The 22,177-nt window shown below is 36.5% G+C and overlaps 1 protein-coding gene across 5 annotated transcripts in view; it reads left to right on the top strand.

Moving 5' to 3' along the window:
• Positions 1-4,620: 4,620 nt before the first annotated feature.
• Positions 4,621-22,177, top strand: part of Rab3 (RAS oncogene family member Rab3) — a 47,042-nt gene continuing 29,485 nt past the window's right edge. Inside the window, exon 1 of one of the 5 annotated variants that reach the window (XM_074180447.1) lies at positions 4,621-4,674. In XM_074180447.1, the coding sequence (XP_074036548.1) occupies positions 4,636-4,674 (39 nt within the window). In that variant the 5' untranslated portion in view covers positions 4,621-4,635. Of the gene's footprint in view, positions 4,675-9,661; positions 9,820-20,210; positions 20,350-22,177 lie in introns of those variants that run through there. The other 4 variants (XM_074180449.1, XM_023165555.2, XM_074180448.1 and 1 more) reach the window with 4 other exon arrangements.

The raw sequence follows: 22,177 nt of genomic DNA, 5'->3' as shown, positions 1-22,177 counted from the left end.
TTCATGTAAGTCAATGTTTACTATGTATATGCATATTTATTATGTAAACATGCTTTCGTTGTGTTATACAATCCTTAATGTACTGTTATTTTCCTTTTTTACATATCTTCATTCAAATCGCGACCGTACTAAATGCGGTTGTAACCATGACTCTTTCTTATACAACTGTATGTTGTCTTAAAGAAATAAAGTGATTTTATTTGATTCGATTATCAATTATTGGAAAGACAATGTTTGTTCAAAGCAAAAAGAAAATTTCCATTTTCCTCAAAAATGATCTATTTATTTAATGTCTACTCTGTTCCCTTCCAAGTAGTCCCTGTGACAGCATTTTTTCCAATACTTGAGTCACTTCTGATATCCACTTTTTGGCATTTCTTCGAGCTCTCTCAGCGATTCAATTTTTATCTTCTCAATCGTCGCAAAACACCGTTCTTGCATGGGTCACTTCAATCTTGGAAACAGAAAAAAGGCGCACGGTGATTATGGTGTTATTTTTGGCCAAAAAAATTACGAACAAGCAATGACCAGTGAACAGGTGCATTATCGTGATGCAAAAGCCTTCTCAACCACACCATGTGGCAAGAACTGATGCACTATGCCACGGTAATCGAAGGAAACAGTGAACAGAACCTTGATATTTCATCGAACTTCGCGTGCTTTTTTGGTCTTGGCTTCCCTAGGCTCTTTCATTGCGATGATTGACTATGGTTTCGATGTCTTTACCATAAACCCATGATTGATCAACAACTATAACCCTTTCATGCAAATCTGGATGGTCATTGCCGTTATCCAACATTTCTTAAGCGATGCTCATGTGATTTTTTTTTGGTCAAAAATTGCGCATGATTACAGTGCTATTTTTGACCAAAAATCACAAACAAACGATAATGAGTGGGCAGCTATGACGAGTGCAAAAGCTATGAATTTTTTTCACAATACCTAAGAAGTCACTAGTGAGGCGAGGTGGAAAACCTCCGGTACCGCAAGAAACCGCCTCGCCTATTCCAAGAGCCTCCGCATGTTGTGGACTATTCTCCGACCGCTGATCAGATGTAATCCTTCTGGTAGGAGATCTATAAACAGCCGCAGCCATTCAACTTATACATTCCAACCCTAGCACAGTTCGAAGCTGCGCAACCCGATAACTTCGGATGGCGCTTGAAAATCCCTTGTGGGTTCCAAGAACTTTGCTGTTCCTGGCCCACATGGGCTAAACACTTATTGGTGGAAGAACCTGCCAAACACTCACCGCCATCTAGCCAGAGGCCAGAGTTTTCAACTCATGGCTGAATGCAGAGCAAAATCGGAGATTTGTCCATTTCCAAAAGTAACAGGTCGATAACATGCTTGAATTCGTGTTAGGAATCGTTCAAGGGCATTTTATACACACGAATAGTCACCGTGTTGAAACGGATATATCAGCAGAGAGAGTCGAAGAAAGGAATCGCTGGATGTGAATAGGGCCTGCTCATCAAGAGATGTGTAACGCAGAACTCGATACAGTATGAGCGTGACATCTCTATGGCTCAGATCGACTATCGATGAGATCGACTACCGACTTGCGGTAGTCGATCTCATCTTGCAATAGCTCGGATGCCTTGCGGTAGCCAACAGAATAGTGAGATGCCTTGAACAACTGATATCACCCTGGCGGATTCGCTCCACCAAAACAATTGATCAGGCTAGAGTTCAAAGAGGGTAGGTCACTTCCTGGAGGAAGTGTATTTCTCAGGGCACATTTGAGGGGTGGTCATTGTTTGATAATGCTGGCGCTCCCTCCTGAATGTATCAGGACTTCTGGAGATAGGGCCTGACCAGTGTAAACTCAGGTTTAAAAAAAATAATAATTGAAGGTAAAACTTTTACCTTGTCGTTCCGTGTGAATCAAGATACATTAACGGATTGGATCGTATTTTCAAAAACTTTGAAGTAGCCCTCGAAACTCTTGCTCGCTTCAACAATATTGTCAGGTGATCCTAAAGACAAGATGTTAGAAAATGAAATGTCGGGACTGTGACAAATATATCGGTCAGACCGAGCGGGCCGTTGACAGAAGTTTCAAAGAACACGCAGCAATTATTCCTTTTCGAAGACCAGAAAAATCAAGTGTCGTTTGAAATGCCTCAAAAATGGCCATGAAATGAATTCAGTCTGTCTGAAATTGTTGAGATTGATGCATGACTCTAGACTTTTGAATGCTTTCAAATGTCTGAAAATAGCAAAATGTGGCAAGAGAACTATGGAAAGTGGCAAAGGCCCCACTCCAAACAGACAGTCGTATTTGTTTCCATGAATCACTTCGTTCGAAATTAGCGGGAACTGTCACAAGATAATTTTCGCAAATTTCTACCCCAGATGATGCATCGAAAAGTCAAAATCTCAGTAACTGCGTCTTGAGTGTCTTAAATTATTTTCACAATAATAATAATAATAATAATAACGTCTTTATTATTTCCTCTTTTAATACATAAAAAAATCCTTCATAATATATTTAAGAAAATAAAGGGCGAAGTTCAACTCGGAAGCGGAGAGTGCTACTCTGTTGTTCTTCCACTTAACCCTGAAAAATACCTATGCGTACCTATTGAATGATACAAAAGAACAATGTATAAAAAAAATATTAAAAAATGTCTATACAGTTTTTGGTGAAAGCGGCAGTTTTCAACCTTGTTATGTGAAAATAATAAATAAAACCTACTGATAAGTCCTGAACAGAAGATTTTTAAGTTGGGTTTTGAAAGTTTGGATACTTTCTGTTTTGAAATTTGGTGGGATGAGATTATATATCTTGCAAATCTGGTAACTAAACGATCTCCTGAAGAGTTCAGTTCTAAATGGGGGTGGGGACAATATTCCTTGATGTCTAATATTGACATTATGAACATCTGTTTTCCATATTCAACCAACCCGTTTCACATATCTTGTTGGAAATTCTTTCTCGCTTCCTTATTCCATATACTAACCGAAGGCAAGAATTTTGTACCTTCTGAATTTTTTGTTTATATGGTCCAAATACGGAGTTCGCATAATTGAAATTAGATAAAACCAAGGTCTCGCAGAATAAGGATTTCAACCTAATAGGAAGACATTGATGTACACCATATATAATTCGTAAGGATGAGTATGCTCTTTGCACTAACGCATTTACATGTTTTTCAAACCTCAGGTTGAAATCCAATAATACTCCTAGAACCTTGGTTTCGTCTACAATTTCGATATTTTCATTATTAATTTTGATATCTACTGAGTTTAGAACATCAACTCGCTTATTATTGGGTCCATATAAGATAGCCTTTGATTTTGTGTCTTATTGTCTTATCTACTAGTCTCAAAATAATTTTACGATGTGTCCTTATGTAATAGTCAGGTAAAACTAATAATCAAAATATTATTTTAAAAAGCTATACAGTAAACTATTAGGTATTAGTCTACCATCGTTATTCATAATATTATTATGAAACTAATCAATAAAGTTTATTGTATTACTTTCACTATGAAAGGGTTTTACAAAAACCGCGACACGTGTTTCGCTATACAATAGCTTCTTCAAGTATAAACTGCATAAACAGATTATGCTTGAAGAAGCTATTGTATAGCGAAACACGTGTCGCGGTTTTTGTAAAACCCTTTTATAGTGACCATCATGCAATAAATTGTATTGATTAGTTTTTAAATATGCATTTTCATCAAGTATCGGCCAGTTCTATTCAATAATATTATTATGTTTACTTATTTTTACATACTCATAGGCATCTAGATGCTGTTGTTGTTAACTTGTCTAACTAATCTTAATGACCTAAAGTTTATGGAATGGTTTTGTTGCGAAATATGATGGGCCACTGCTGATTTTTCAGGTCTTCCATATTTCAAGTGTGCTAAGTATTTCTTATATCTTATTTTGATAGATCTTTTTGTCTATCCATAATATTTTGCATTGCAGTCCTTACATTTAACTTTGTAAATCCCAGACTTTTCCGAATTCTCAACATTGTCCTTTGCGTTTCCTGAAAGGGTCTGTAGTGTATGACTTGTTTTAAAAACCACCTTCATACCTAGCTCCTTGAAAATATTTCTTTCCAAAGTTCTTCGTGTATTGGTGGTATGGAACTAAGATATATTCATCTTGGTTTTCATTGTTTCTAAAAATCGAGATTTCGTTCATTTCTAACCTAAACTTTTTCTTCTATGTAATACCATCTACAATACCCTCCGAGAAACCGTCAGTGACTGCTATTTCCTGTATTGTATGTTTTGCTCTTGTGTTCTTCGTCAATTTATTTTCCTTCATTTCCCCATACTAATATAAAAACTAAGTATCAGTGAAGCATCTACAATTTTACACAGGCACAGGTGTTAGGTTAGTTGAATATTCCATAAAAATGTTATAGTATTGTACAGAAAACGTTGCAATTGTTCAACACATTCTTTGTAATCTTAGAAATTCTCAACCTTCACCTTATTCATTTCAGTACGAACGATAAACTGTAAGTTCACTTTCCACATCAGTAGGCGGATCCACGTACGTCTCTGGTATCATTCTCCTGATTAAAATAAGTAATGACCCGCTTACGTTTGGTAGTACTTATGGGCTATTTATAACTGAAAACATTTTCAGTGGGTGAATTTCAAGTGATGGTGTTCCAAACAGAACCTGTTATGTACAGAAAAAGTGTGAGTACTATATACAGTGATTTAAAAAATTAATAGTTTTATCCCTGGATCATGGTGAATGATTCAATTATTTGAGTCAAGTGTCGTATCAGTAGGAGGGTGTACTTGATATGAAATAAGATTTGATGTGCTGGAGTATGAAGAAATCATTTAACATTTAGAAAAATCAAACTTCCTAATCGGTTTCCTAAAAATTTTCATTCATTTCGACAGATTCTTTCATGGGAAATGTTCAAGTGACTTGGCACATTTGATTCCACCAAGAGCGATGGACTGTGGCTGCTTATCGTTTCAAGGTTTAACTCAGTACACCTCAAACTTCACTGTTTAATAACTCTTCCATTTGGAGAACTGCTCTCGGGTGGAATGAACTTCCTGAGAATGTTTTTTCAAATGGATTTAATTTCCAGCGATTCAAATCCAATGTGAATCTCTACTTACGCACAGACACCGCTCTTAGAGCGTCTCAAGTATTTTTCTGAAGTACTCGTGTTTTGTCCTTAAAAAAAAAGGAACGCCATGAAGATATTGAAGAGGGATGATTCAGCGTCACCAGTTGAACAAAAAATGAAAGAAAAGAATATATAATAGAATAAAATGGGATGGGATGGGATGGGATGGGATGGGATGGGATGGGATGTTCTATGTGACATGGTAATTTATTATGAAATTTCAAATTCAATGAATTTTTCTGTGACGTGCTTAGTCTGAGTCTGTCAGTTGTTATTAGATTTTCTGATCTCGTTGATTATTCATGTTGTTACGATTGTAAAATGAAGTTGGATCTATTTTTATCATTGTCAAACAATGTTTTATATATAAAGGCTGAAAGAAGCGGCATAATTTTAAAATGCTTTAAAAGTGGGCGACAATGATCTCTGAAGTTGGCAATAGATATCAGACGTATAACTCTTTTTTGCAATACAAACAAGAATCCCCCCACAACACTATGCCGTATACCATGTGACTATGGAAGAGTCCGAAGTAAGAAGATTTGATCGCCCTGATACCGGCGAATTCCTTTAGTCTACGAATCATAAATATTACACTTGATAATTCCTTGGCCAGTTTGTCAACATGACATGACCAGTTCAACCTGTCATCTATATGGATCCCAAGTAGCTTAACACATTTACCAGAGGTTGAATTTGTATTTTTGGAAATGATATGATTTTGATTTTTACCCACATTGAGTAGAAGCCTATTTGGTCCCGGAACAGAACCTTGGGGTACACCATGTTTGACAGATTCCACATTCGATTCAATCCTATGTAATGATACACACAAAAAGCAGTCGCAAAGGGACAATTAGTGAATTTATGAACGCAAACTTCCAGGATTATAGTATTAGACAAACCTAAATAATAGCCTGATGGGAAGGATTTTATGACTCAGGGCCCCGATTGGGTTTGTTATTATTACATGCAAACAAGACGAAGTATTTCCGACTCAATGGTCTGGAATACATTCCCGTTGAAAATTTTTTACTCAATACGCTTGAGAATCGTTTTATTTTTTGTTTTTGAACTGATGTTTTCCCAAATTTTGAATAGTTCGCTTCTCGTCGAGCAATTTTTGGCCATTTTTTTTTCTTCGAATTCAAATTGAATCAAAGTGCTGTCAAAAAAATTATCCAAACATTTGACAATGAATGTGTTGATGTTCATAAAAGAACTAACCAAATTTTACTGACTTTTACTTAATCCTTTGGCGAAATTGCCAAAAAGTTTCCACTATAGGTAATTGAAGTGTAGACAAATCTGAGAACAAACAATCTCAAACACAATACAAGTTGACATTTTGTGGTTGGTTGTTTACTGATCGATGTGATATCGAAATTTTCATACGTTAGTCATTACACGATTGATGCATTGCACAGGCATACGAGGTCTGGCTATTAAATAATGAAACTGCGCGCCTAAAGGGCACCCTAGAGGGGTGGGGAAAAAACGAGTAGTGCGTTGGGTATCTGGAAATCTTCTTACCAAAACATGTTTTCGTCATTATTACAGTATTTGTCCAGTAGCGGTTTAAAACGAATGTGCCAAAAACCATGTGTGACAAAAAACAGGAGCAACGTATCAATCTCAAATTCCTTGTTGAATTGAAAAAAACTTTGACTGCGCGTGCTTTTGAGCGACGTAAGCGCTTCAGTGAGGGCCGAGAGAGCACTGTAGATGACTAGCGTCCAGGTCGACCTGTCACTGTTCCAACTCCGGAAACAGTGACCAAAATCAACCAAATCCGGTTGATTGCCGAGGCTATGAACGCCGATGAGGAAACGGTTAGAAACATTTTACACGAGGAATTACACATGACTAAACTCCGTGCATAGTTGGTGCCAAAAAACCAGACTCCTGACTAAAAGCTCTCGCGTCAACAGGTCTGCTCAGACTTCCTTGAAAGGTTAGACGAAAATTCCCGACTGATGAAAAACATTTTATTACTTGCGACGAAATGTGGAATTTTCAATACGATTTTGAGACAAAGCGGCAAACGCAGACGCCTGAATCGCCCATAATCAAAAAGGCAAGGATGTCCAAATCAAAATTCAAAGCAATGTTGATCGATTTTTTTAACATTGATGGTATCGTGATGACTAAATGGGTTTCAGAGGGTCAGACTGTCAACCAGACTTACTATTCGTCAGTTTTGGAGGAACAGAGGTTTATCATGAATGATGAGACTGAAATTAACGTTCTTGCTGCGGTTGAAGTTGACAAAACGGTTTCTTTGAGAGAAATCAGTCGAGAAATGCAGATGAATCACAAATCAGCAAGATAAATGATGAGAAAAGCATGAATATCGAGCACTCAAATTTCAGTTACATCAAAATTTTTATGCTGACGATGGCGATAGACGAGTTGTATTTTGTGATTATTTGCTTCAAAATCATAAGAGTTAATTAAGTATTGAATCAAATTTATTTTATTTTTCGACGAATCGCGGTTTACAAATAACGGCTTGTTCAATACGCAAAATTCTCGGTACTGGGCCCAACAAAATAACAAAATCAACATGCAATGGGAGAAGCCAATTTTCAAGAAAAAGTTGTCAATATCTGGGCTGTTATTGTTGGAAACAGAATAATTAGGCCAATACTGTTCCAGTGTCAGTTAACAGGGGTTAGGTACTTAAGTTGTCTCCGAAATGAAGTCGAGGATCATCCTAATACTCTTCCTCTAGCAGTTTCACGACATATCTACTCCTAACAAGATGAGGCACCCCAGCATAATACCAAAGACGTTCTTGATTACTTAATAGCGCATTTGAATAATCAAGTTATAGCAACCAAAGGTCCAGTATGGTGGCCTGCTCGCTCACCGGATCTGACTGTGCTAGATTTCTTCATTTGAGGATATGTTGAAGAGAGCGTCTGATATGAAACAGCCACCCTCGAAATCTTATGAGAAAGGATTCTACAGGCATTTTGAAGAATAACGTTTCAAATGTTACGGAAAGTGTTGAGAGAAACAATTGAACGAGCTGAATATTGTCCTGAACAAGGAGAAATGCACTTTGAAAATTTACTATTGTGAAATTTTCAAAAAATTAGGATACTGAAAAAAATGTAGGTGCATCGCTGAAATTATCAGTTAAGTTTGTCGAATCTGTTGATCCAATCGCAAATAAATTGGTATCGTTAGATTCGACAAAAATTTCTTTTCTTCGGAAAATGATTGTCAAAAAATGGTCGCCATCTTAAAAATAATAGCTACTAAAACTCCTCGATTGTAATTTTCTGATATCACTGAAGTCCTTGAATTAGTTTGATAATGGCCATCAGATGCAATTTCAAAAGTGACACTGAAGAATTAACTAGGCGTAAACACTTTTGAAAACATCACATTATGATCCAAAATTATTTCAGAAATTCAAAAATGTTTCAATATACAGGGTGTTTTATTTAAAAACTTAGAGCCGGAGCCATTTCCGGTGAAACGGAAAGTGTCCGGGAAGTGAAAAATAGGTGAAAACTCTTTCATTTGCATATCATTCACCTACAACCTAATCTCATTGGGATACACCTGGAAGTCAAGAAGTTATGACTTGTCTTATAGATTCGTTAACACCCGGTATAGTAATTCAAAAATGCACAAGTGTTGTTATCCTTCAGTTTCGTTGTTTACATGAATGGTTCATACTATCGCAAAATACAATAGCTTCTTCGAATATATTCGATAATTTTGTTATTACAACTACTAGCTATTTCATAATACAACGCGGGTTGCAGTTTTGTTGAAAATCAATGTGGAAATCTCACACAGGTTTTCAAAAACTGACAGATCTTAATCACATCAACGAAAGTTTTAACTCGAGGTTTTTTACATTTTTGGTATGCAAGTATTGTTTGAGAATTTAAGAAATCAACATTTATTTTGTTCCCTTTTTTAACGCCAATGTTTATTGAAATAATGGAAAAACGTCACGTAATTGTCAAATAAAAATTTGGAATTGTACCACATTCACGAAATAAAAACAGTTATTAGAAGCTATAAGCAGCCCAGTTTCTTAGTAGAACGTAAGCGGTTCAGACTTTAGTTTTTCAATAACATAATTTGGTAGCAGAGCGTCGTTATCGCAATGAAAAACAGAACAAGTAACACATTTTGTTGAAATCAGAAGAAGAAAAGGGTTTTTCTGAGAAATTCATACAATCATTATCAACCCCCATTCACAATGTGTGGACACAGACTCCCTAAATTCATATCCAGATCTTCCAGAACGGAAATGAGATGTGTGGTTTGTTCAAAATTAATATCCTCGTTGGCAACCACTGCTCTTTCAAACACCATGTTCCTTTTCTTCTTTCTGACTTTCTGATGGAACATTCCCTTGTGCAAGCATGTGATCTATCAGTGAAATTTCCCGCTCAACCGTTCATCGCCTCCCACTGATATAAATACACTATCGATTCAAAGACTTCAGGAATATCCAAACTTTTCCTCCGGGACTGTACCCCAGCTGATCGATCCCCGGTTGAAGTAGTAGGGAGTTTGACATCACAGCCTGCCCTCGTTCTCCAAACCTAGCAAATATTCCGTTTTGTAATACTCCTGGTGTTTGTGAATAGTGGAGTGTCCGTGAAATATAAATTCCAGTGAGTGGTGGTTTGGTTGTCGAATATTGTTATTTCTATAAATGGTGAGTTGACGATCAATAATTGCACCTTTTATCTGACACTTCACTCAAAGCTTTTATCTTTGGAAGTAGGTAGGTAGTGATAAACATTATTCAGGCGAGAAACTGGTTCCTCGAAACATAACTGAAGCTCCAGATAGATTTTATAATGGAATTGAAACAATATGAATTGAAACTTCATTGATTGAGTGTTCTCCATTGTGACTCGAATGATTGTTTCATTTTGTTAGTCGAAAAAGATATCAACATTTCTTGATCAGATTTTCTCTCCCCTTTCTTTTTATGATTCTGACTGGTTTCATTCAAAACAGTTAATGGTTTTGGATGATGATGATTGTGGCAACGGAAAAATAGCATTGACAAAGAATCAAATAGAACAAACAGAACAAATGGTCAGTTATGGAATCTGTTCTTCACTTTCCACCTCAATTATTCTCATAGCTCTCATCAATTTTGCATTGGAAAGAGATGTAGAAAATATCTCTCGATAGGAGAAAGAACTTCTTCCACCCGGAAAAGAAATAGTTTTCTGACCTAATTCTATCTTTTCCAAAATATTTTTCCTCTCATACTCAATATAAAATGAGATCAATAATCGTCCGAGTTTTCTACTGATGATACTATTCAAGCTATCAATGTGTGATATGATTCTTCCAAATGCATTAACAAGGTCATTGGAAAGATTTGCTGAGCAGATCTAGACACAAACAACTAAGGAGACTCATAATATTTTAGGTATTCTGGACGCAGTTTCTGTAGAATTATTCACCCATTCAAATAACGATATTAATCCGTAAAATTATTTCAAGATACATACATTCATCTTAAACATTGACGAAGAGACTTACAGCTAGGGGAAAACACAAATAATAATATGCATGCATTTATCATAACTACTGAATACGATATACAGTGTGACCCATTTTCAATGGAAACATCCTCTTAAAATTTGAAGTTGTAAACCGATTTTAATTTTTTTTTTGAAATGTCAAGTACTAAAAGGTCTACCTTGGGACCAAATTTGAAATGTTTATTAAAGTTTCAGGGCATACTATGATATTTTTTCTTAGTCGAAATTTGGGATTTTTTATTATAACAAAGTTATAACAACTGAAAAATTCGAAAACTCACACAGCTAACAATCACAAAAAACACCCTATATCAAGAGATACAGCCATGGGAACATTTTTTTATAATTACAAAAATAAAGTGCAGATGACAAAAAAACAAATATCGTAAATATTTTTATTGAAAATAACGGAATTACATTCAAGTTTTCACGCAAGTTAACTGAAACTAAGACCTAATATTCCAATTTAAATCTTAGTTGCCATGGAAATGATATTACAGTTTGACACTTGTGAAAGATTTAAGTGTACTATCGTCAACAATATTCACCTTACAGTTCTTCGAGATATTTTGTGTCATGGCTGCAAGATTGAGCGTAAGAGAGAAAATTGAAATTGTACGCCTTTCGGGAGATGACGTTAGTCAGAAAGGTATTAGCTGTGGTATGGTTGATAAAATAATAAAATATTCAATAAAACAGGAATGACAGGAATGATCAAATCATTTTAGATCTTTTTTGGGAAAAAAAGTTTTTGGCTTTCTACTACCCCATCTGATACAAAAAAAAAGGATGCGAGAGTCTTCCAAAGAATGGAAGGAAGTAATCAATTTGAAACTCTATACATGAATGTGTAGATCATGCAAAGAAGTAACTTTCAGACACAAACTGAAAGAAAGTCCTCCTGAAACAGCTACTTTCATATAAACATTGAATTACACGAAAGAAAATAATTCTTTCGAAACAAATACTTCTATATGAACAGTGAATTATACAGAAGATACTTTTCTCTACTCAGTTTGTATTTCAAACATTTGTTGTGGAATAAGAATCAGATATCATTCACATGAGTTCTACTTTGAATGAATGGTAATAAATTGTACTCACATGGAACACTGTCATCCTCACTGGTATACACCGATGTTTCGCCTTAAGACACTTGCCCCAAGGCTTTTCAGTACCAAACATTATAGAAATTACACACACTTCATTCATGAATTATGATTTTGAATGTCACGGAATAAGCTTGATCTGCTTATGTCATCGATGTCATCGTAATGACATTCATTCACCTATTTGATCAAATCCCAGCCAAGATGAATCTTATTTGAATTGAAGGGATCGAAAGAATTATTTTCTTTCGTGTAATTCAATGTTTATATGAAAGAAGCTGTTTCAGGAGGACTTTCTTTCAGTTTGTGTCTGAAAGTTACTTCTTTGCATGATCTACATATTCATGTATAGAGTTTCGAATTGATTACTTCCTTCCTTTCTTTGGAAGATTCTCTGATTCCTTCTTCTTTTTTTTTTATAGAAATTTCCTAAAAATATTTTATATACCGACTAAGCCACTTTCACTACAAATGGAGTAGTGTCATCACAGAATTGTCGCTATTGGGCAGCGGATAATCCTAACTGGGTAATAAACTGTAAAAGCCAGTATTCTCAAAAAATCAACGTCTGGTGTGGGATATTGAACGAACGAATTATTGATTCTTTTTTTTTAGGAAAACATTAATGCGCAGAGGTTTCTAGAATTTTCAAACACATAGTTTTGGGATGCTATTCACGAGCTGCCAATCAATTAACAATCAAATGTAATTGTCCAGTTAGATGGGTGTTCAGTTCATTATGCCAGAGCTGTGAGGCAATGGCTCAACGAACATTTTCCAAACTGATGGATAGGCCGTGGTAGTCCCTTTATAGAGTGGCCACCCAGATCTCCAGACCTCATAGTTTTGGACTTTTTTCTGTGGGGACTTCTCACACAAAAGGTTTACAAAAACCGCTCAAGAGATCGAAATGAATTTTGTGCAAGAATTCGACAGTAATGTGCAGATATTAGCCCTCAAGAACTAAGGAACGTAATCAGAAACATTCGTAAGCGCTACGACACATGTATCGAAATACGTGGTGGATTAGTAGAGGCTACTAGAATATGAGTTAGAATTAATTGTTGCACTGAATCGAAACATTTCAATAATTAGTTATTAGTTAAGTTTATTAAAATTTTTTGCTTCATTGTTACTTGAATTGTGTGAATGTAATTCCGTTATTTTCATTAAAAATATTCACGATATTTGTTTTGTTTTTCATCTGGCGGCATTTTATTGTTGAAATCATAAAAAAAATGATATATTGAGACTGTTAGCTGTGTAAGTTTTCAAATTTTTGAGTTGTCATAACTTTGTTAATAATGAATATTTTCTCATAAAATTTTGGTCACACTCATTTAGAGGCACTCTGAAACCAGTGGCGTAGTGATTTTGTCAATTAAAAAAACGCTAATAAAAAATCCAGACTTTCGGCTAAGAAAAAATATCGTAGTATGCCCTGAAATTTAATAAACACTTCAAATTTTGTCCTGAGGTAGACCTTTCAGTACTTGACATTTCAAAAAAAAATATTAGAATCGATTAACAACTTCAAATTTTAGGGGGGTGTTTACATTAAAAATGAGTCACACTGTATACATCCATCAAGTCAAGAAAATTCCATTCACCTGAAAACAACCACTGCTCGATACCCGATTGAACTGAAGAATTTTTGTGTATGTAGATGAAGGAAACATTCAGTTAACTAGTTTACTGATCCAATAATTTTTCTAAAGAAGAGTTGGTTGGGTGACAGAATGATTTTTTCTTAAAAAAACAATTGTTTTCTTGCCGACGTTTTGAATTAAATTGAATTCTTCGTACTTGTGATGCACTGTTTGGAACCTTTGGTTAAGTAATGAACATCACTGGAGTTTGATTTCAACACCAAACAGTTATTTTCAACACCTCTCGACACGTGTTTCAATCACCATGTGATCATCTTCAAGAGGAAGATTAAACTAAATCACATACAATATTGTCCTTATTCATACCCTAGATATATCTGCTAGATCTGCGCCTAAATTGTCTTGATTTAATTCTGCATGTTGCTTTATCCAATAGTCTTGAAATTATTATTTTTTTTCAATAATATTTCATTATCAGATTTACCACTGTTAGGTTAGATTAGATTGTCAGGGAGCTAGCGCTTGGCCTGATTCACTGCGACATGTTCAGATCTATTGTGATGCTCCTTGGTTGTTAGAGCTCATCGTCTAGCTTGATTTTTCTGATGAGACTCTATAGCCTTGCCACTGACCCCTTCATACAGCTGAAAGCCTCTGGTTCCTCTTCCACGCATCTTGCGTGTCTCAGCCTTGCTATCGCTTTGCATTCACAAAGCACATGCTGTGCGGTTTCTTTCTCTTCTTCACAGAACCTGCATTGGGTTTCTTCTGTCAGTAATATTCAAGACCTATACAGCACTTAGGCCACATGTGACTCATTGTACATCTCCCCGAGGAGTTTTTCTCCTAGGTCATCGTCCATCTTGTCCTTCCCAGGAAGGTGAAGAGGTCACTAGAAGATATCTTCTTTATATTGGAAGGTGTAGGCCATGACTTGCCGAACACACACTCTCTTTGGCAACCTTGAGGTGTCTCACGGTGGCCTCCACGAAGGTTTTGGAAGGTGCAGCGATATTGCTGTCGTTGCGCGGTTTCTTCAACCTTCTTGGGGTTCCCTTCGTGGAGGTGCACAAGTGAGGGAGCTTTGTTGCAGAGGCAGTCGGTTCCTTTCCTTTATTCAAGGCGGAGCTTTTGGCACCCGCCGCAGGAAGTGCCCTTGCTGTTGGAGGTGATCTGACATGTCCAGCCTCATTCCAAACGGTAGATTGGGGTGGACATTTCTGTTCATCCCCAGCCACCGCCTCAGATTGAGGTGAGCACTTCTGTCCAGCCTCGGGATTGGTTTTTGTTTTTGTTGTTTCTGTTATTTCATTCATGTGTGTTCCCATGAGTAGCAAGGGAAGAATTGGTCACCTCTGGCAGAGCACCGCATTACCAGAGGTAGGTTGATCACAATAAGGTTTCGCCCTGTTCCCCAAGGGGATCGCTCGTGACAGCATATCACCCTGCGGTCATTCAGCTGTCGACACGATTCCTTACACCCCAGCTTGGGTAGGCTGGTCCACGATGGCATGTTTTGCAAAGGCTTTTGAAAGGTTTTTGTTCCCCTCACCCTACTTATTTCTGCCACTGACCAGGAGTCCACCGACCCCGTCTGTAAGGCCACATTGGCTTCCCGGACAGAGCCTCCAGTCCCCAGGCTGTTTCCTTATCCACCACCTGGTGATGCGCACGATAGGTAGCTCAAACCACGGGAACACGAAGCTTACTTTAAACAACAATGTTAAGTAAACTATAACTGTGTGATGTACTCCGCTAATAACCCCTCTGTGGTTGATGCGTTTTTCTTGAATAAAAAAATCTATTTCGACTGAAATTCGTCAAGAATATGTCTCTCAGTGTATCTTTTTTTCAAAAAAAAGTTTGCACAGCAAAATAGTTTTTGTGAGATATTGCGAATGGTGTTACTTATCGAGCACGATATATTTTGTATCGTTAAATTTGACGTAATGATGGAATAATTTCCAAAAAATTCCTTACGAGAGGTATCTATAAAAATACCAGCAAAGTTTGTTGTTTCTGCATGTACAAAGCTGTGAGTGAAGTTTGAAAGTGAATAATATTACGTCGGAACGTAATTGTGAATCGTGCTTTTGCGGTCGATTTTGCTGGTGATTATCTGGCGTAGGAATAAATTCGTGATCAATAAAACGTTTCACTTTAAACTTGTTCTTCATGCTGACTGTACAGAATAGCTGCTGAAATTCAATGTATCGAAAAGAAATTTCACGTGTATTTGAAGTCATTTATAACCGCATTTGTTCCTACTACATTTGACTAACTTTCTTCGAGATCAATTGCCCTAACACCAAACTGATATTTTTGCACCTAGAAAATGCAAGTTTAGGGAAGCACTTCGTGAATCTTCGACTTTTCAGAAAGAGGAGAGTAATAACGAGTTTATAGTAATCCCATATGAACCCCAATACACGAGAGGGCTTCAACAGATATTCGATGAAGTAAATATGAAAGTTGCATATAAAACTTCTTATAAATTGCAACAGCTTCTTGGTAATCCAAAAGATAGCTTAGAAAACACAGAAAGGTCGGGGATTTACAAAATCAGTTGTCAAGATTGCAACAGCAAATACATCGGCCAGAGCCGACGAGCGATTAAAACCCGCTTCAAGGAACATTGTGCACACATGAAATACGGTAGAATAGAAAAATCCAGTGTCACCCAACATGCTCTAGACAAGGACCACAGAATTGGTGAAAACAATCTCAAACTGATTAAGCTTGTGAATGACACCAGGCTACTCGATGCATGTGAGAATCTAGAAATAGCAAAATGTAAGAACAGCATGAATGACGATAAGGGGCCCATCCCGTTCAGCCCGCTTTTTAATCTTCTGTGAGGAAGAAATCGATTACTAAGAACTTGCAGTTAGTTAATTACCGAGAAATTCCATATTGGACTTCAGGTATACAACCTCAGGTAACAAATTTTAGTATATAAGGATCAACCAGACTAGACTAGGTATCAATTTTCTTCTCCTGAGGATGCTAACTTTGTTGGCGAAACGCACGTCGAGTGCAAAAATATCAGTTTGGTGTTAGGGCAATTGATCTCGAAAAAAGTTATTCAACTTTCACACCAAAAGTTCCAATCTCATCATTATCCTACTACATTTGTTCATTTTCGGTAAACCAAAATCCACCAAATGATATTTTGTACAAGAGGTACCTACATTTCAAAGAAGTCATCAAAGTCTGCTTCAATTTCCAAATTGTGGATGTTTTCGTGATTTTCAAGTCGTTTTCAGCCGCGCGCGAGCTCATGACCCACTCCCCTGCCTCGCCCGGCTTCACAGCGCTTCAAGAAGATTTACGCTAATTTACACCCCACTAGTTTTCGGTGAATTTTTGTCCTTAATGTTCATAAATGAAGGGGAGGCAAGTTTGAGGTGAAATAGTATTCAAAAGTGTATTTTTGCAAGCTATGGGAATATGTTGGTTGCAATTTGATAACTTCAAAATCAACAATGTTATATGCAAATCAATAATTATGCTTCGAAAGTATCATATTTTTCGGCTACCTCTCTATACCTGTCCAACAATATAAGTATTGGTCCGAACAGCAAACTGATCAGTGGGAACTCAGGGCTGAACACAGCAAGCATAGAGCTAGTGACGAGATTTGGAGGCAAGGGAGAAAACGACCTCGTCCTCGAGTGATGTGGGTGATTCTTGAAAATGGCTCCAAAACAGGAGCCGAAACGTCGAAAAGATGAAAATTACAGACGCGGTTCAATCCGGACAACAGTATATCAAATTACTGACAGCGGTAACCTATCCGAACACACACTCTAAAAAAAAGGGGGGCAAACCGCGGACACGTGTTTCTGGCTATTGGCCTCATCAGCGCGGTGCAGTCAAGTGTAAAGATGGGCAACACTTGTCAACAACAGGAGCCTACCGCACATTTGTGGTTCCAGTTAGAAGACCTAGAATTCCCAGGCTACATCTAACATGACCACGAAGGCAGCTATAGCTACCTGCGTGACATCCGGGTCCAGGATACAGATAGCGATTTTATCGAGTGTGTATGATACAAATCAAGAATGGTCTTCTAACTGGAACCACAAATGTGCGGTTGGCTCCTGTTGTTGACTCCGTGCGTTTGTGTTGTTTCCTGATTTCGGCAAACAAGTGTCGCCCATCTTCACACTTGGCTACACCGCGCTGATGAGGCCAATAGCCAGAAACACGTGTCCGCGGTTTGCCCCCCTTTTTTTTTAGAGTGTTGTGTCTACGGATTATTCCATTCTTGATTTGTATCATACACACTCGATAAAATCTCTATCTGTATTTATGCAACTAATTTTCCTTTATTTTCAGTATTTCAATATAAAATTTTACAAAAAGGATTTGAAGCTCTATATCTTCTATCAATTATCTGCGAGCGCTTTCGACAGTTGGTAGTACTGTCATCTTCTAGGCTCTCTTCAAACTGAACTTGTCATCCTGTCGTCTGCCTCTTTATACGGTCAGAGCGTCTTAACTCAGGTATTACAGGTACTTTAGGTAAATTTACCTGTATTTGTACTGTCATTTGGAAAATGTTCGTTAAGCCATTGCCTCACAGTTCTGGCACAATGAACTGAACAATGAACTGGACAAATAAATTTGATCGTTCATTGATTGGCAGCTCGTGAATAGCATCCCAAAACTCTGTGTTTAAAAATTCTAGAAACTCTGCGCATTAATGTTTTCCTAAAAAAAGAAAGGACCAATAATTCGTTCGTTCAATATCCCACACCTGACGTTGATTTTTTGGGAATACTGGCTTTTACAGTTTATTACCCAGTTAGGATTATCCGCTGCCCAATAGCGTGATGACACTACTCCATTTGTAGTGAAAGTGGCTTCGCATTGAGACATCTCCGAATAGTTTCTCGTGGAATATTCAAATCTAAAGTGGCATTCCTTATACTGGCATTAGGATTATTTCCGAAATATTCTAAAATGATTTGATCATTCCTGTCATTCCTGTTACAGACGAAACAGGAATGACAGGATTACTTTTTAACATCATTTTTGATACTGCATCAGTTTCATTCAATATTTTATTCATTTTATTTACCGTACCGCAGCCAATACGAGGACGATCTGGATGTCTCTCATTAAATACTCTACAAACCTCTCTAGCACTTCTAACGTCATCTCCCGAAAGGCGTACAATTTCAATTTTCTCTCTTACGCTCAATCTTGCAGCCACGACACAAAATAATTCGAAGAACTGTAAGGTGAATATTGTTGACAATAGTACACTTTAATCTTCCACAAGTGTCAAACTGTAATATCATTTCCATGGCAACTAAGATTTAAATTGAAATATTAGGTCTCAGTTTTAGTTAATTTGCGTGAAAACTTGAATGTAATCCCGTTATTTTCATTAAAAATATTTACGCTACTTGTTTTTTTTTTTTCATCTGGCGGCACTTTATTGTTGAAATCATAAAAAAATATTCTAATGGCTATATCTGTTGATATAGGGTGTTTTTGTGACTGTTAGCTGTGTGAGTTTTCGAATTTTTGAGTTGTTATAACTTTGTTAATAATGAATATTTTTTCATGAAAAATTGGTCACACTTGTTTAGAGGCACTCTGAACCCAGTGGCATAGTGATTTTTCAAATAAAAAAATCGCTAATAAAAAATCCCGATTTTCACCTAAGAAAAAATATCGTAGTATGGCCTGAAACTTTAATAAACATTTCAAATCTCGTCAAAAGGTAGACCTTTCAGTACTTGACATTTCAAAAAAAAAATATTGAAATCGGTTTACAACTTCAAATTTTAGGGGGTGTTTCCATTAAAAATGGGTCACACTGTATATAACATACCATAGGTAAATTATCATTATTGATAATAATGGAATAGAATTGGCCGATACTTGATGAAAATCTATATTAGAAATCATTAATACATACAGTTTATTCTATGATTGTCACTATAAAGAGTTTTACAGAAACCTCGGCACGTGTTTCGCTATACAATAGCTTTCTCAAGCGTGAAATAACTATATAATAAAAATAATATAATAATAATTATTTTACGCTTGAGAAAGCTAGTGTATAGCGAAACACGTGTCGCGGTTTTTGTAAAACTTTCATAGTAAAAATCATACAATAAACTGTAATAATGAGTTTTTTTATTATCAATAATATTTCATCAATTCAACAATTTTATACAAGGCATTATTCACGGCTGATATTCACGGCTGACCTTGCATTACAAGGGGAATGGCTGAGCGCTGCGGGTTCTGCGCCATCTGTCTCAAAAATGGTCGGATGTATGAAAAAAATTCAAACAGAATCGCAGATCTTAAGCTCTTCAATTTTTATAATGAATGTTAACATCATTGAAGCTATAGAAACCAAGATGATGGCCAAAAACTGATTTTTGTAATTCTGACCTTGAATAACTTTCAGCGCAGACACAACAAGATTTTATGAAACTATCGGGAAAACTTTTGAAACACCAAAATGATGGTGTGTACAAGTTAACAGCTCACTATCTCTCATTCCAAGAATGAACCCCTAATATGACTCGATTAATAGTTAAAATATCGTGAAGAGAAACATGAAATTTACAGCTTGAAAAATCATGAAGACACTGATAGTGAATGTGGACTCGATAAGGGGAAATCTGTTGAGGATTCAAACAGAGTTCTTTGGCTCAAATTTCTTTGCGTCAAGAATCGCAAATTTTCTTCAACAAATCGCGTTCAATGCCTGAATATAACCTCCTGATGTTTTGTACAATTGAAATTCAGTGATACATAAAACAGTGTGGTAACGCCGTAATAACAAAGGAACTTTAAAATGATAATGAATATTATCAAACTGAATTACAGCAACTGCGGTCGTTGTAAACTGTTATCAGTTTGTTTCATGTTGGCAATGTGAAAGTGTCGTTATTTTCAACAAGTTTTGATGCATGTAGTATGCCGCCACCGGGTAAATAACATAATTTTTGCTGATTCCGATAGAAAATGTATGGATATTGGGTGCACATATTTCTCACAATCGATATTCGCGGTTTCATGTTCATTGGTAATATTGTGTTAAAGAAATTATGGTGAAATTGAAGAAGGTGACGTGTTGATACGTTATCAGGTTCAACAGAATAAATATAAGTTGAATATGGAAATGGGTTTTACACTCCTCCTCTAAAAAAGGTCAAAAAAAATAATTTCTTCATTTATTCAATAGGTGAAAACATACTGGTGGCTAACCTAATCACATGTTTTCTATACTTACAGAAGATCTGCTGAAAAATATGAGTGCTCATTAGCAAACCCAACTTGCGAAAACATAAACTGGAAAATAAGTCGACATCATTAGTTATTTTACTTTTTCACGAGTTAGTAATAGTGCAAAGTTAAATTCAAATAATTTTTCTGAAAGCTATATGATATAACGTGTTACAAATCACACGTTAAAGGGTAACACCTCGTTAATCCTCAGCTCGCACAAGTTTCAAATTCTGAGGGTTGTCGTTCGTAGAGGTGCGACAGCTGGTTAACGAAAAAACAGATTTTAAAAGAAACGATAACGAAAAGATGTTTATAACTACGGAACTGTTTTGAAAAATAATATTCACCCATCTGAAAATTCTATACAAACCTTAAATTCATAGCTACGAATAGGACAAAAAAGTTCGCAGATGATATTATATGAGCTTCATCAAAAGGAAGAGAGAGAAGCTGAGAATGATACACTGCATTTCTTCAATGTCCCCCCTTTTATTTTTTAAACTGGTCAACTGAAAAAATTGAAAATTGAGACAATGAAATTGATGCATGAATACTTTATTTTGAAGTGGAATCGACAGATGAAACTTTCAGAATGGCTACTGGGCACCATCTGGGAAAAAATCAAAGAGAGAGAGAGAGGGGTCTTGTGACACATCTCCCGAAAAATGCTTCACAACCCTAGAATAAGATGTCAATATCCTCAACTTCTAGAAAATGACGGAAATTTCAATAATTGCCTGAATACATTAACATTTAATTACATAATATCAGGTAATAAGCTTGAGGTCCGTTCAGAAGATGCTCAAAATGGTTGCCTTGAACTTCTTGACATCCGACAGCCTATCCGATATGTCACGCCAAACATTTTGGAACCCAGTGACGTCAATATCTCTACAAATATTTATTATTCTCTGCCGTATATCCAATATTGAAGCAGATTCAGTTTCGTACACTTTCTGCTTCAAAAAGCTCCATGAAAAAAGTCCAAAGGTGTCCAATCTGGCGAGCAGGCTGGCCATTCTGTAGGACCTCGACAACCAATCCAACGACCGGGAAAAGCAGTTTCCAAAAAGTATATTTATTGTCTGGAGAAATGTGGTGATGTGTTGCACCATCTTGTTGGAATACAATATCCATATCGAATTCATTAGGATTCGCTTCGACGATTTCAGTGATGAGAGGGTTAACAGTAGTTTCCAGCATATTCAAATATAATTCCCCTTTTAATTTCCAATCAATAAATAGAGATTCTTTAATATGGTTTCCCAATATTCCTACCCAAATGGTTTTTTTTTTTTGGATATTGGATGTGTTTCCCGGAAAACGTGAGGGTTGGTATCACTCCAATAACGGCAATTTTGTTTGTGAACATTGTCGTATAAAAAATGTACATTTGTCACTTGAACAAATATTGTGGATTTCGCAGAATTCTGTTCTTCGATTAGGGTCATCTTTAGTTAATTGGTGTACCACTTTAATTCTGTATGGATGATACCTATTTCTCTCCAAAAGTCCCCACACAATAGAAA

The sequence above is a fragment of the Leptinotarsa decemlineata genome, unplaced genomic scaffold, assembly GCF_025532065.1.
Source record: "Leptinotarsa decemlineata unplaced genomic scaffold, Ldec_3_MD MMD2_tig00026294_RagTag_RagTag, whole genome shotgun sequence".
Lineage (NCBI taxonomy): Eukaryota > Metazoa > Arthropoda > Insecta > Coleoptera > Chrysomelidae > Leptinotarsa > Leptinotarsa decemlineata.
This window is presented reverse-complemented; position numbering and strand designations above follow the sequence as displayed.